The sequence below is a fragment of the Onychostoma macrolepis genome, chromosome 13 (genome assembly GCF_012432095.1).
Source record: "Onychostoma macrolepis isolate SWU-2019 chromosome 13, ASM1243209v1, whole genome shotgun sequence".
NCBI lineage: Eukaryota > Metazoa > Chordata > Actinopteri > Cypriniformes > Cyprinidae > Onychostoma > Onychostoma macrolepis.
The window spans coordinates 14,784,849-14,801,707 of record NC_081167.1 but is presented as its reverse complement, the minus strand read 5'-3'; the positions used below and the strand labels follow the sequence as shown (position 1 = coordinate 14,801,707).

The 16,859-nt window shown below is 39.4% G+C and overlaps 1 protein-coding gene across 6 annotated transcripts in view; it reads right to left on the bottom strand.

Annotated features, from left to right (window-relative positions):
- The window catches only part of usp54a (ubiquitin specific peptidase 54a), a 59,548-nt gene that overhangs the window by 9,869 nt on the left and 32,820 nt on the right, over nt 1-16,859 (bottom strand). For 5 of the 6 annotated variants that reach the window (XM_058795878.1, XM_058795877.1, XM_058795875.1 and 2 more), the window contains 12 exons: nt 16,517-16,622; nt 14,946-15,092; nt 14,198-14,347; nt 12,358-12,526; nt 11,450-11,629; nt 10,189-10,371; nt 9,360-9,897; nt 9,116-9,252; nt 7,852-8,010; nt 7,550-7,669; nt 2,922-3,078; nt 1,712-2,607 (listed from right to left, as the gene is read on the bottom strand). In XM_058795878.1, the coding sequence (XP_058651861.1) occupies nt 1,712-2,607; nt 2,922-3,078; nt 7,550-7,669; nt 7,852-8,010; nt 9,116-9,252; nt 9,360-9,897; nt 10,189-10,371; nt 11,450-11,629; nt 12,358-12,526; nt 14,198-14,347; nt 14,946-15,092; nt 16,517-16,622 (2,942 nt within the window). Of the gene's footprint in view, nt 1-1,711; nt 2,608-2,921; nt 3,079-7,549; nt 7,670-7,851; nt 8,011-9,115; nt 9,253-9,359; nt 9,898-10,188; nt 10,372-11,449; nt 11,630-12,357; nt 12,527-14,197; nt 14,348-14,945; nt 15,093-16,516; nt 16,623-16,859 lie in introns of those variants that run through there. The other variant, XM_058795879.1, reaches the window with a different exon arrangement.

Here is a 16,859-nt window from a genome sequence, read left to right as displayed (position 1 = left end):
ATGTGTGTGTATTTATACATACTTAATACTATACTGGTGCTGGTCATATAATTAGAATATCATCAAAAAGTTGATTTATTTCACTAATTCCATTCAGAAAGTGAAACTTGTATATTATATTCATTCATTACACACAGACTGATATATTTCAAATGTTTATTTCTTTTAATTTTGATGATTAGAGCTTACAGCTCATGAAAGTCAAAAATCAGTATCTCAAAATATTAGAATATTTACATTTGAGTTTGAATAAATGACCATCCCTACAGTATAAATTCTGGGTATCTCTTGTTCTTTGAAACCACAATAATGGGGAAGACTGCTGACTTGGCAATGATCCAGAAGACGAACATTGACACCCTCCACAAAGAGGGTAAGTCACAGAAGGTCATTACTGAAGGGTGTGGCTGTTTACAGAGTGCTGTATCAAAGCATATTAAATGCAAAGTTGACTGGAAGGAAGAATTTGGGTAGGAAAAGGTGCACAAGCAACAGGGATGACCGCAAGCTTGAGAATACAGTCAAGCAAAGCCGATTCAAACACTTGGGAGAGCTTCACAAGGAGAGAACTGAAGCTGGAGTCAGTGCATCAAGAGTCACCACGCTCAGACGTCTTCAGGAAAAGGGCTACCAAGCCACTTCTGAACCAGAGACAACAGTGGTCCAAAGTCCTCTTTTCAGATGAAAGTAAATTTTACATTTCATTTGGAAATCAAGGTCCCAGAGTCTGAAGGAAGAGTGGAGAGGCACAGAATCCATGTTGCTTGAAGTCCAGTGTGAAGTTTCCACAGTCTGTGATGATTTGGGCTGCCATGTCATCTGCTGGTGTTGGTCCACTGTGTTTTCTGATGTCCACAGTCAACGCAGCCATCTACCAGGAAATTTTAGAGCACTTCATGCTTCCTTCTGTTGACAAGCTTTATGGAGATCATTTTCTAGCAGGACTTGGCACCTGGCCACACTGCCAAAGGTACCAAAAGCTGGTTCAATGACCATAGTGTTACTGTACTTGATTGGCCAGCAAACTCGCCTGACCTGAACCCCAGAGAGAATCTATGGGGTATTGTCAAGAGGAAGATGAGAGACACCAGACCCAACAATGCAGAAGAGCTGAAGGCCACTATCAGAGCAACCTGGGCTCTCATAACACCTGAGCAGTGCCACAGACTGATCGACTCCATGCCACGCCGCATTGCTGCAGTAATTCAGGCAAAAGGAGCCCCAACTAAGTATTGAGTGCTGTACATGCTCATACTTTTCATTTTCATACTTTTCAGTTGGCCAAGATTTCTAAAAATCCTTTCTTTGTATTGGTCTTAAGTAATATTCTAATATTTTGAGATACTGATTTTTGACTTTCATGAGCTTTAAGCGCTAATCATCAAAATTAAAAGAAATAAACATTTGAAATATATCAGTCTGTGTGTAATGAATGAATATAATATACAAGTTTCACTTTTTGAATGGAATTAGTGAAATAAATCAACTTTCTGATGATATTCTAATTATATGACCAGCACCTGTATATGTACACCACACACATACATATATTATGTAAACAAAAACTTTTATTTTGGATGCGATTAATCATTTGACAGCACTATTTTTAATACATTTTTTAAATAACAGAAATGTACTGTTTTTTTGAAGGTGGCAGATCTTTTCAATAGAGAGTTATATGGGATCTCAGTGAGATCTTGTTCAAAATTACCTGATCTGTTGGCTAGCTGAGGGCTGGGTCCCTGTGGGGCTCGGGGCATGCTGGGAGCCTTCAAGCTGGCCTGATAAAGTGAGTCCAGCTCTGACAGCTCCTCACAGGGTGAGCCACGTCCCGACCGTGCACAATTCTGGGAGTTGTAGTATCGATTGACATTCTCGGCCCATCGCTCCACAGGCATAGGGCCGGCTGGACTCTGATCCCGTGCTGGTGAAGACACGGATGGAGGACAGGGGGATGAGGGGGAGCGGAGGTCTGTTGGACAGTATGGGGAGGACTCGATCACCGTAGGACGGCCATCAGGACGTTCCAGACTGCGACAGGACCAATTACGCGAGGGTGCCGGGAGTGATTTTTGACAGGCATCAGAAGCATGGCTGTGGGGTGTGTGGGTTAGGCTGTGGAGAGACTGAGGACGAGGCAGGTTTTGCAGTCCTTCCCCAGAGTTGGAGTGATCAGAGATGGAAGGTGTTTGACGGGCACTGAAATGAGATGGACTAGAGGGCGTATTGTGAGGAACTGACGACTTGAGAGGAGCCTCGCAGCCATTCACTGCAATCACAGGCACAGTGGCAGAACCGCACATACTAGCAGTTTGTAAAAGAGAGTTTGTGGTGGTTACAGGGTCTCTGGGGCCCCAAGTGTGTGAATGTTGCCCATTCTCTGTCACAGCTAGAGGACTGGAGTTGTCCCCTGCATTGTCTTGCGGCTGGCAAAGTGTATCTGTATGGTAGGAGGAGAAAGGAGGGCCGGGAGCTTCAGAAATCGGTTTATTTGTAGACTGAGGCATGTGGAGAGGTGATGGTGGTCTTAATGCGTCTTCTGAAACTGCCTTCTCATCCTCTTCTTTAACATTTGTCAGAAGTATTTGGACCGGGACAGACTGCTCACTAAATGCAGAACATGAAAAATAACAATGAGTTTCAGATAATAAATAATGTGAACCTACCCGAGTCAGCATCTTGAATAAGTTCTTGACGATGTCATGCAGTATACAGATTTTTTCAGCCTCTCTAACAACGTTACATTACCTGAGCAGCTCGTTGCAATATGATCTCTTACACTAACCTGACTTTCAATTCTTCAAGTTAAAAAAAGTATTGATCATTATTTTTAAGGCACAATGCAAGTTTCCTCTTCCCGTGTGCAGGGCTCCTGGAGCGCACACACACACACATACACAACTGCAGCCAGCAGCAGGTACCTGAGGGGCTGTTTCTGTTCCTTCTCTTCCTCCTGTTGCTTCTGCTGCAGTTCCTGCTGCTGCATGCGCTGCTGCAGACCTCGTGCTCTCCTCATGCACTTTTGCATCCTGCCCTGAGCGTTAGCGCTGCTCTCATGCAAGGTATGCCTGAGTTTAGCTACAACGCAAACAAAACAAAACAAAAAAAAAAAAAGGCAAAAGAAAAATGAAACAGATGCAGAAAATAAAGAGCCAAGTCATGGGGGACATGCAAACACACATTACAAAGAACTGAAATTAAAAGGGTTTTGAATTAACGGTTTTGGAGGGTCCTGAATTATGAGGAAGGGGTTGAGGGGAGGGTCACACAAATAGGGGAGATGGGGAACCTAGTAAAATCCTTTACACAAATGTTAAATTCTCTCAAGCACAAAATGATTAAATTATAATGAAGTTGATTTAAATCAAAATGAATTGTAGTTCAGCCACTGAACTTAAAAAAAAAGCAAATTACACGAGCCTAACACCTCATCTCATTATAATTAATTATAAATAATTACAGAATGAGAATTCTTTCCTCGTCATATGAGCTGCAATCTACTCAACCCTACAGAGGCTCTGGAAACCTTGAAGCAGGGGGGGAGTGAGGTGTAGGTAACACACAGGGGCCAGGCCATGGAAGGTGTGAGTGAGTGAGTGAGTGAGTGAGTGAGTGAGTGAGTGAGTGAGTGAGTGAGTGTGAGTGTGAGTGTGAGTGTGTGAGTGTGAGTGTGAGTGTGTGTCCGTGCATGTGGTCACCCCATAAGTGACAAAGCTCAGGGTATGACATACAAAAGACAGACAGACGTAAAATGACATTGGTAAGTAAACGGCTTCTACATCAACCGCAGACAGAAAGATACAGAGAGCATTTTATTGACATTCATAAAAACTGATAGTTGGAGCTGGATAGCTGGATTCACGAAAGAAGTTAAGAAGTTTCTTAAGAAATTCGTAAGAAAGTTTGAAAGTACAATTTTCAAAAAAATAAAAAAAGTTTAGCTCTAAATTTTTTTTTTTTTTAATATACGTGGAGGCAGACTAAACAGGCTTGCAGGGGACGGTTTACTGACTGGGCAAACTGACTGGATAAGTCCTGCATCCTTCACCACAGAGATGCATGTTGTTTTGATTGACCATTACGAGGTAAAAAAAAATTAATAAATAATTAAATTAAATTAAATAAAAAAACATGCACAGATGAATTGTCCACAAGAAAATCTTTGCATGTGCTGAAAGCTGCCAAATTAAAAATTGTGTCAAAATTATACAATTAAAATGAGGTCCCTTTTTGACATATTACTAGTATTTATGATGGTTAAGAAAATTATTTATTTTCAAGAATTAAAAAAAGATCAACATTTTTAAGAAATTACTTTTTGGTACACAAAATATTCTTAACTTTATTCTTAAGTTAGAAGTTAAGAATAAAACAGCAGTTAAGAATTTCCTTCTTAAGAATGTTTTGTGAATCCGGCCCCTAGATTCTGGTCAATTGCAGTTACTTTAAAACACTTGCTATAGTCATGGCTTAAGGGGCTGCATGCAAGGCACTGTATTAAAAAAAAAGAAAACATATCGTTTGACCACTAATGTTTAAATGTAATAAATATATTAAGATAAAATTTCTTACATTTTAATAACTTCAGAATAAAATGGTGAGTGTTTTAGATAGGATTTGGAACTGACACAAAGGTAAACAACTTTTGTTTATTTGCCAAGGGACATGGTAATTGGCTGATGTAGATCTCAGCATGGTCACACTTGACTAGCATCAAATCTATTTAAAATACAGCAGACCTTATGGCTCATTTCCACTGAGCGGTACGGTTCGGTAAGGTACTGTACGCAGTTATTTCTGTTTCCACTATCAGAAGTTGTGAATGTACCAAAATAGAGAACTGTACAACTTTTTTGGTACCCTTCCGTTGGCAGGGCTTGACATTAAGCATTCTCATGAGGTTAACCTTCGGACAAGTAAATTTGTCATTTACTTGTCCGAGTATAAAAGTTACTTGCCCGGAGAGAAAAAATTAAGTTAAATTGAGTTATAAATATAATTATTTATTGTAGTTATACAAAAGACTACAATAAATTAGATTTTTCTTTTTAAATGAAATAATGAACAAAATAATAAAGTGTGATAATACTATTATATTTTAAAATAAAAAGTTAGAATTAAATACAAATACAATTATTTTATAGTAAACTTAAAAATAAAATGCTAATATACATACATACATACATACATACATACACATATATATATATATATATATATATATATATATATATATATATATATATATATATATATATATATAAATAATTTTCATCATTTTCAAACTTAAATTTAAAAAGTTTTAATTAGTTAAATTTAATCAGTCAATCAGTATAATAAGACATTTGGGCTGTTACCAAACAAATGAAATCAGTATCAACAAAATTCATCTTTGCAATGCAGAAGAAACAGAAGCTGCATCTGAAGTGGGATATATTTACCCACTGTTTAATGCAGCTCTGAGGGACATGGAATGCTTTAACCTGAAGTTAGAAATGAATAAATAATGTTTTGATACATAAAACGTTGAATACTGATATTTGAAATTAATTTTTAATTTTTTTTTTTAAATACTGTAAATGTGAAATTAAAACCACCAGTAGGTGGCATCAAGTCACTGTTAATAAGTGAGTCATTGCGACTGAACCGAATCATTTAAACTGTTGATTCATTTAGGCACAAAACACTGTCATGTTGCTCAGAGACACAAAACAGCACTGTGGCTGTGTTTGGAGTTATTTTTGTTGGTGAATAGAGCAAAAACAGGCAATATGGTGTCTAAAACGAAAGTCTCTTAATGTTAACTTCTTGTTTATTGAACTGTTATCACATTTGTAATCATGATTTTTGAAGCAAAAAAAAAAAAACGGCGGTCGATCTTCGTGTGATATTAACTATATGAAATTATATAAATGCATACATTTTCCTCCCCCATGTCTTGAATTTTCTGATCATTCTTCATGCATTGTAATTGTAATACTGAATCATGCAGTGAAAGAATGCACATGAGCTAGTCTAACCTAGACGACTTTACGTAATTATGCGTGCACTCTTTGTTTGATTCTTGCAATATACTCGTTAAAACAACAATTACGAAATTATCGCAAACGATATGTAATCGCACACCCCTATAACAAAGGCTATATCACAAATAAAAGCAGTTATTATTGTTTTTGGTATTGACTTTTTCAAGTTACTTGTCCGATTGGGCAAGTAAATTTCTCTTTCACTTGCCCGTCCAAAACATTCACTTGTCCCGGACAAGCGGACAAGCGGTAATGTCGAGCCCTGCGTTGGGGTACCTAGCACAGCAAAGGGTACCAAAAGGGTGGAGCTAAACTCACTGCAGAACGTTGATTGGTTGACTAGAATCGTCACTTTTGCGTGATACAAGGGTATAAAGCTTCTCCTTCACTCGTTCCGCTCTGCTGTCCATGAGTGTTCGGCATTTACATCAGTGCGCGCAAATACAAAAAAATAAAACAGTGTATTTTATAATTTTATATTTTCACAGACAATAGCCGTTTCTCAATATGCATTCTTGTCTGTTATTGTGTCATGAAATGTAGTTTTAAGAGTTTTTCAGGCGAGAATGTAGTTGTTTAAAACTTAAATCTGCGGTTTATTTATAAAGATAGTGCCTATTTGAAAATTTGCTATGCCGATTTCGGAGCTCCAGGCGATCACCGGGCGCTCGGTGCTCATGTATCCACATAGAGCAGCTTTATGCTCGGCTAGTCCTTCTGACATTTGCCGCTGGCTCCGATGTCTCTGTAGTGATTAAACATGAGATACAATTCATTTTGGGTAAATTTAACAGGCATTCGTGGTCTCATGAATCTATTATTTGTTCCTGGTCATATTGTTTTGGCTGAGCACAAAGTTACGTTTAACTTTACATATTTATTTTGAACTTTACCATAGTACAGCACTGACTGTAGCATATGTTTGACTGAATTGTTTGCTTTTGTCTTTATTTCCTCTTATATAAGCCTCTTATACTTATACTTTTATAATGGCTATTATTGTTCATTAAAACTGACATTTAACAAAAAGAGGCAGAGTTGTGCTTATTGTCACGCTTTATTGTCGATCGCTACTTTACGGCATACACCACGCCTATCAAGTAAGGGTACTGTTGGCAGGGGAAACGCACTGACCCGTACCGCTCGGTGGAAATGAGCCATTAGTGTACATCATACACTATACAAAGTATTCATTAAGGTTACCATACCACTAGGCCCAGGTCGCACTTCTTTAGGGCTGCTGATGGGTTTCTATGGTTACAGGCAAATCAGTCTGTATCATTATGACTTCACAGCCAAAATCAAAAATATATCAGAATAAGGAGGCATGTTGGCCCATCTATATGCAGACTTAAACCATGACACTACTATTGTCTGAAGGCAGACAGTAAAAGTGTATCTGGTGTATTAGTGAGAGTATTTATATGGAACAGAGACAAACACACTTAAACACAGAGATGTACAGACACGCAAACATGTGGCAGCAGTGATAGCAGGAGCAGGCTAAGGGCAGGATTACTTACACATTGCTTCGTTAACCACAGACAGAGCGGCGGCCACCTCTCCTGCCTGTTCCAACCTCAGAGACTGGTCTAACAGAGACTCTGCCTCCAACACACACCTCTCAAAGCCTTCCCCTTTCCCTGCAGGTAACAAACATCATAGCACAGCGCTTTTCAGTATGGAAACCAGCATACCTGTGCTTCACACACACATACACATGCAGTCCCAAGCTCCAAAGGATAAGCCACAGCAGAAACCCAAGGAAATGCATCCGGAGACAGAGCCACTCCCTTTGCCCTTGCATGGCATGCTGACGCCTCACCTTGGTTCTGGAGCTCATCCAGATCCATGAACTTGCTGGGTCTGGGATTGAAGCCCATGGCCGCCTCTTTCTCCTTTTCCTTTCGCTTCTGTAACTCTTGCTCCTTGGCCCGGCGAGCTACTTCCTCCTGTAACTCATCCAATTCACTGCGGCCTTCACCTGCCACACACAAACACGAAAATATGAAGGAAACAGTCTTGGATAATCTATTGCTGCATTTACACATTCAACCAAATTTGTTTTGTTTTTTTTACTGACACCTTGAACACATATCAGATCTTCTTGAATGAGGGAAAGAAGCAAAAATACTGAAGAGAGAGAGAGAGAGAGAGAGAGATCCAACGTTTTTGGCAGTCAGCTTTCAAATGTCATCTGACTTACATGTAGTATTGTTAACTAAAACTAAATCTATTAACAATTTTGGTCATTTTATTTCAAAGCTGAAATAAAAATATTCAATGAAAAAGTTTAACTTGAACAAACATTTGAGTACTAAAGTACTAAACTACTGAAACTGACATATAAATGAAAGCTTAATAGAAGTAATATATATAAAAAAAAGAACAAAAATGGCAAAAGCGCAAAATTATTAATACTAATCTTAGACTGCTTACATAAAAACCTTTGTATCCGATTCTCTACGTAATTCTGAAACTTTCATCAGTGTCACATGGTTGAGACTGCTGCTTTCTAAACTACACCCAATCAGACCAAAAGTACCTCTTAATAATATGAAAAATATCATGCAATTATTGTGTGATTGATCACTGCTGTCACTTCATAAATCTGTTACATACACTAATTCCTACTATTAATGTAAACACGGTCCTAAGTGAATACAAATAGACAGAAGAAAAAAAAATGGATGCATGGCAAAATCAGCCTAAGAGGCACACGATTTTAATATGCACAAAATTCTATATAATGAACAGTAGGCGGTGACCAAACACATCTATTCTGGTCACATGGAGAAGCACGAACAGATATAGCAGTTGATAGCTCTCCAGGGCAGACTCATGTTCCTCAGTTTACATAACAGATATACAGAGATAACATTTCACAGAAAGGAACAGGATGTATTTTGCAGCTGATTCTGCTCAATACTGCTTGCTTATCATATTATAAGTTCATATACTGAAACAGCAAAAAGGGCATGTGACACCTAGTTTAAACATGATTAATGCCGTAAGGTAAAGAACAGGTGAAATCGCCCACATATTGACTGTATAACAACTATAAACACACACGTTCATACTGTACACACCTAAACTCATGTGACTGCTACCCTTGACTGATGCTTTGACATCCTGCAGTAGGGCACTGCTGCTCTTGGATTTGGTGACAGTCTTCCATGATGGGCTGACGTCAGGTGGAGGCTTTTTCATTCCTGCCTCTTGTAAGCTGGAAAACGCAGAGAGAGAGAGAGAGAGAGAGAGAGAGAGAGAGAGAGATGAATGATGTGCTAACGAAGATCCTTATCAGTTCTGATGAGCTTTTTTCCATTATACCTGTGTGTGCCATTACTGGTGCCCTCGCTAACAGGCATGTCAAGGCTGACAGGGCTGTTACTGTTCCTCTCACTGCTCTCATAGCCACTCTCCATCCTCTGGATAAGCCGCGGGGGCTGCTCTGATCCCCGTCTCAGGGGTCCCGGTAGGTTTCGAAAGGTGGTCTGTTCCGATGATGCCGCCAAGTCCCCCTGAGGCCCAGTGTCTTCAGACAAGAGAGCTCCTAGCGGACTGTACCCGGCCTGCTTGCGGCGTTCCCTGCTAAAGATGCTGTCGATGTTGAGGGTCTCACGGCGAGGCTTCCAGGGCGGACGGTATCGCCCTCCAGAGGAGCTGGACTTGGACTCACTGCTGGTACTGTCAGCTTCCCAGTCTCGGGCCTTAGCGGTGGAGTCAGGTGGGCCAACGGAGCCCGAGGATGATGCGGAAAGTGGCCGGTTATGGATAATGTTGCTCATAGTCTCCTTAAAGTCTCGAAGTCGACTGGAGCTAGGTTTAGGTAGGGAACGAGGAACCTGCTGCTCTTTTAAAGTCTCGCCTGTGAAAGAGAGGGAGAGGAAATCATTTAAAAAAAAAAAAAAAAAAAAGAGGAAGGAGGAATGTTATTTTTACATAACCTAATATTACTGTACACAGCCAGTACAAGCAACAGTGATGACTAATGCAGCTCGCATTTATTGTCCAACATGTTACTCGATCCACTAATGATCTGTCAGAGCAATCAATCAACTGACCACAGTTACGGATTATTATCCAGGTTTCCATTAAAATAACACAGTAATGTTTGCAATGTGGTTTGGTGACAACATTATATTGTTTAAGTGCATACCTTCACTGTGGTAGCCAGCAGACAACACCTCATCTGTCTTAGAGCAACGACTCCTTGAATCACCCCGGGCCTCAAATTTTCGTGGCCTGCTGGCACTTCGTTTCCGGTCCAAAACTCCTCCCTTTCTGTCCAAGACCCCGTCTTTTCTGAGAGTGTGGCGCTGCACTTGATCACTGTCAGGACCTTCACAAGTGAGTAACAACCAAAGTCAATATTTGAGTTGTAGAGCAGTAGGACCACGGGTGGCGCAACATTAAAGTCTGTGTAAAGTAAATTCTGAGAATTATTTGTAAACACATTATAAATGTTAGAAATGCATTGCTGAAACATGTTACAAAGACTGTGAACTATGTAGTACTTAATAGTGGAGTTAGACTGTTAACAGTTTTTCATCATTTTCGTGATCAGGATTTTTTGGGCGGGGCTAAATCAGGACTCGATGATGCAATCGAGCCACCGAGCACGGCCCTCCCAACACTATAAGAGGTGTGTATAGGCTGCAGACTAATCGGTGTGTGACATCAAAGTATAGTGAGCACTCCTGATGCTTTCGAATCGCTCTCGCGGTACTTTGATGTCATACACTGATAGTTCTGCAAAGCTGCTTCAAGTCGACCACACCTAATAACTAGAGCGCATTAGCATCAGTGGTTCACAGCTCAATCGCGAGTTACTGTCATTACCGTTAGTTACTACAGCCTACAGTTTGCTAGCTAGCTATGCCTTCGTCACATAAATGCATAATACCTGGTTGACATTATTTACAAAACAGCTCGGTCTCCTTATTAAATAAGCTGCAGAGGAAGACAGTTGAGAGAGACGGCAGCTCGGCGTGGTTTCAGCGCCGCCAGTGGACACACCCCAAGCATTTGCGAGCAGAGAATGCTGCTTATTTTTTCAAGATGTGACAAACTCAGAACACACATTTAATATCGACTTTACACGGACTTTAACGTTGAACCAAGGCACTCCGAGACACTGAAAATACTTGATCATGAGCTGCTCATGTGTAAATGAACACAGTGTCATGCTTTACTCCAAAAGACTCAAGCACATATTTCTTATCTTCTTTTTTATATCACAGCATTTGCTATTTGACAAATAAAACTAAATCAGATCAACCATTAATTGTGCAGCCCTAAGCAGGACATAAAACAGATCACGTTAAGTTTACTTCTGTATGGATCAACTCAGTGCCAATTTACCTAATATGGTGTCTAAACTGTCTTTGATTCTAGTGTGAGTGTACAAACTGACGTACCTGTGGTTTCCAGGCTGCTGTGGGAGGCAGAGTCGTTGTCCGGTTTACAGATGACAGTTCCCTGGGAGTCAGAGGAGAAGTGGGAAGCCATAGACTCGTGGTGGGAGTGTGAATGCTTATAGCTGTAGCTGTCTGTGGAGGAGTCTGTCCGTGTGTCGCTGGAAATTGACGGCTCACGGCCTGACAAAACAAACAGAAGATCTAATGCTTATCACTGAGGCTACCAACTGGGGAACCCATATTGCTTTAAAAATGAGATTCTGGAATTTTCAGCCAAAAGCTGTGACTGGCAAAAAGAGTTTTGAGAGGTGACGGGGCACTGCTGGGTATTCTGGGTGGATGTTTACTCAGGTCAAAGGAGCCCATCCCAATTTTCCATTATGTTCTGGTTCCTAGATATAGCTCTGAAATAACTATGATGTAGCACAACATTTAACACTTAGGCAAAGTTTTGTTGTTTTGTCTTTGTGTGTATTACCCTGTGCACCATTTATTCATGAGTACTGGAATAATGTTTTATGGACAGGCCACTTATGATGAACTCTAATACCATCCATATTATCATAGTAATTAGCGGTATATTTTAAGGTAAAAAGCAGATTTCGGTAGTCTTAGCTCAGTATATTGACATAATTTCTTCTAATGAAATATATGGTTATTACAGCTGCTGCTTCTTTACTGTAAATTTAACAGAATTTTTCTTTTTTATAGTGTCAGCAAACTCCACTAAAGATTTGTCTATAAAGCAATGCATAGATATAATTATTATAATCAGTAGTGAAATATTACTCATTTTGTTATGAATTGAAACATTTGCTTTACCACGTAAAACTTCCTCCTGAAGGTGCACCAAAGAAATGCAGTAAAATAAATTGGACCAGTTATGCCTTATGCTGGTGTGCAAGTACCTGAATCCTCACTGTCGTAGTATGCTTTAGTGTAGTGATGTAGGTCTAGGCGAGAAGCCAAATCCTGAGCTGACACTGGCGTCCCCCGGGGGTCAGCATAGAGCAGCAACAGCGGCTGGTAATGCCCCTTTATACAGCGGGACACCACATCCTTCCACTTGGGCCCAATCTGTGAGAGAGAAAATAAAAGGCAAGATTTTGAGAGTATAATTTTAAAGCATTTTGACAGATTTTCCAAAATTAATCCCTAAAAAACTCAACCACATATTACTCTCACCTAGTGAAAAACAAAACAAAAAAAAGCAAAGATCAGTTGAAATGTTCTGGATACCCTGAATAACAAAGCTGAGACTGAAACTCAAGTCCGACATGTTTCCGTCATTTTCCAATCTTACCCCCAAGACTCCAACTTCCCAAATGGATGACTTTCTCTACGCTCCCTCCATAAACAGACAGGATGTCCGAGCGAGCCGCAGTAACAGACAAGCATGCACGAAAACATGAAAGTGTGAGCGGGACAGTGAGCTTTAGTGTGTGTGTGTGTTTGTTTGCGGTGGACTATCATGGCGGTTTCTGACTGTAGGCCACGCCCTGCCACTGTCCAGCTGGGGTTGTAAACAATAGTGGGATATCCTTGTTTTCAGAGGGCTTTTGTAGGAGCTCTGCGCAGCTCACGTGCAGGTCAGCATAGGCTTGCCAGACCCCACAGAAAAAGCTGCTTCGTTTGCAACTGTCTAGGATCCACAGCCCGGCACTGCTATTATGAAGATAAAATTCTGCAAGTTCAGAACTAAGGGAATGACACACCATTCTGAGTGACATAACACTCATTATTTGGTTTTCCAAGTAGCTTTACTACTTGCAGGAATTATGCAGTAAACTTATCACTGTAAAAAGTATGGATGTACCAATATATTGGTACCACGTCAGTCATCAACCAATATTAGAGATTGGTATCAGCTGATAATGAGCATTCTCATTTTTTCTATTTTTCTATTCAGATTATCCTTGCGGCCATCTAACTCTTACTGAAAGTTAATTAAAAAAAAAAAAGCATTGAGAAATTCTCAAAATTAATATCCATTTATCATACCATACATTATAAAACTATTTTATTTCTTATTTAGGTAAAATAAAATAGAAGTTTAGTATTTTATACCATTAATATTTAATACTTAGATAAAATTCAGCATTTATTAGTTACCAGTCATAACATGGAAAATGCAAAAGGTTTTTTTGTACGTTGCAGAAATTAGTTTTCCATCTGAAATCTGATTTTTATTTTAATATATTTTAAAATGTAATTTATTCCTGTGATGGAGTCTTTACTGTAGATTTTGATCAATTTAATGCCTCCATGCTGAATAAAAGTATTAAAACCTTTGAACGTTCTTGTATATTGTCGGCATGGGCCAGATTTGTGCATAATAACTTATTGACATTCACTTGCTATGAATGTTGTACCATTCCTGTCTTTATGTCATGATGACCATAACCAGAATGTGCACTAATGACTATTGACATGCATTGAGTTACTGGCATGTGCACATATACCTGCACACACAGTGGTGAGTCAACAAGCTGTCGAATTATGTAAAACAGCACACACACATACATTCACCCACCACATGCTGGGAGCCTGTGGGTACTGCTAAATAACGAGCCAACACATTGGTCTATCCCAGTTAATGATTCTACACAAACTCCCCGTGGACAGAGCAAGCAAGGAACATTAGATCAGGGCATGTATAAATAAAGCCCTACGAACAATCCTGGCACACCGGCAAGCTAAGGGCTGCATTTTTCACATTCACTGGTTACACAAAGCCCAGATGATTACCTCTTTCACATGAGCGTCATCGAAGTAAATCCACTTGCGGATTTTGGTTTGGAAGAAGAAAGTAGAGTAGTGTTTGCCATAGTAACAGACCACGCCCACAAGGTAGAGCTCCGCCTGTTTGGCCTTGTCCTCTGTCACTCTGTAGAACAGCTATGGGTGAAACGAAGGAAGAGAGGTCACTTATTACTCATAAATACAAACATTCACATACACACATAAATGTAGATCCACACAACCAAACCATTACAAAGATGATCTATTTTAAGTGACCATGAGATCTTTCAAAGGCATTAAAAACATCTATGATGGAGATTATCAAATAACCACTCTTGATCTCTAGATGTATTTCAGTTTAAAAAATCATTTGTTTAGGCCTTTTAAAACGGTTTACATTTCACATTGAAACTTGAACCCAGTACCAATGAAATGCAAACCCACTTAGGACACCCTGTGCCCTGCCTGTGTCCTAAGTAAGCCTGAAATCAGTGGCAGAGTGTTGCTTTTATGTGTGAGTCACTGTCATTGACGCAACAAGTTTGACAAGTTCTGCCTGTAATTCCCATGTGCATCACAGTGATCTCAAAGTTGCAGCATTGCTGTTTGGAGCCGACTGTATTTATCACCATCTATAACTGTCAAAAGCTTCTGTTTTCAGCTGTGGATTTGTTCATCTATCAACTGATTTATATAAGCAAAATTGTGTGTAGTTTGTGGGATATTTTAAATAATGGCAGGGAGCATGTCTTACATCTCCGAGCCGCAGGACAGTGCCCAGGCTATGAATGACGTCTTCTGCCAGGTCAGAGTGGTCTGAGTCCCACACCAGGCCAATGGTGATGATCTCTGGGGAGTTCATCAGGACACGTCGAATACGGAGCTTCTCTCCACAGTTGCCCTGTACAGGAGAAAAAGGGAGAGGAAAAAAGTTTTTATACTGGAGCTTAATGAAACACACACACTTACATCAGCCATTACCATTACTTCCCATTTTCCCTGCCCAAACTTACTAAACAAATCTCAAAACATGTTTACTTTCATTAATACTAGTGAACAGACAAACATAAAAGCATAATATCATCGAATAATGTAATGATTCATTATTATATGAATATCAGAAGTCAAAATGTAACCCCCTGGGGTCGAAGCCCGCACCAGTGCGGTCTGTCTCGTATTTTCTTTATGACCGCAAAAAAAGCTAAAAATACTCTGTCAGTTTTGAACGTACAGATAAGAATAAGGTATCATTTGAAACTGCAAAGGGTCTACTTTTATTTTTGTATAGTCATAATAACAACAAAGCAATGTACTTCTGTAAAATAAAGAAAATAAACAGCGTGTGTTCTCTGCCGTCTCAGTCTCTGTCACCTCTCTTCACAGACACATAAATAAAACAACATGAGCCTCAAAAACAAATATTCTCTGTTAAAGTAATCCAACCAAGTGTTATCAGACTTTAGCCATTCATATTTTTTTAAGATACTGAAAGAAAAAAAAAAAATGTCAGGGCATATCAAAACTTCTTCAGGGCCCCAAAACACCCTCAGACGGTTAAGCTTGGTTTATGCTTGAATTACAAAAAAAAAAAAAAAGGTTTCCCTTTGAATACAAAAAGTTTCTTATGCTCAAAATATGGTAAAAATAGCAAGGTGAAAAATATTAATACAATTTAGAAACTGGTTTGTATTTTTATATATTTTAAAATGTAATTTACTCCAGTGTTCAGTGTCACATGACTTTTTCCATGCTGAAAACAGTTTAATATTTTTGTGGAAACCATTATACTTTTTTCAGGATTCTTTGATGAATAGAAAGTTAAAAATAACAGCATTTATTTTAAATAGAAATCTTTTGTAATATTATAAATCTTTACTCTCACTTCTGAAGTAAGTATTAATTTTGCAAAAAAAAAAAAAAATCCTACTGACTTATGTCATTTTGCCTCTGAAGTAAATATATCTTGTTTCAAGGATGTTTAGATATTTTTGCTGAAAAACAAGACAAAAATACTGATTAAGAAAATAATTTTTTGCAATGTGATAAGCTGTCATCCCTTATCCAAGGAAATCCTGATCTGACATGAAAACAAGTGTGCGTGTTTTGCATAAGAAGTTGGTCCTCCTCAGGGCCACGAGACAAATTAACATTCCACTGATTGCGTCCTGTTTTGACCCAGCGATTACTTAATGGCCACAATCCTATTCAAACCCAGACAAGCGCCACATCCACACACACACACACACACAGTCCCAGGCTTCATTATGCCTAATTAGCACTTGATTTGATAGAGCCGAGTGTGTGGCGGAGTGTGGTAATGCTAACCGGGCAGTTGCGCAGGTCTCCCACAGTGCTGGCGTTCCTCAGCAGCTCTCCGAACATGTCTGGGGTGGGCTTCTCCCGGCATTCCAGCATCCGCACTGCCTGATTGCTGTAGCATAACCAACACATGTCACACATTAAGATAGCACAAGCAATACACTGCAGCTCTCGTATCTGTAATTACGGGTGAAGTGTTTGAATTTGTTGGCTTTGATTTAGTAAACATGTAAATAGCCTATAATTACTATATGAATTTAAGAATAAAAAATGGAATTTGTGACACTAACCTAAACAACTGACTCAAGTGTTTAAGGTGTGTTTGTGTACAGTGTTTTTTGTATTCAGG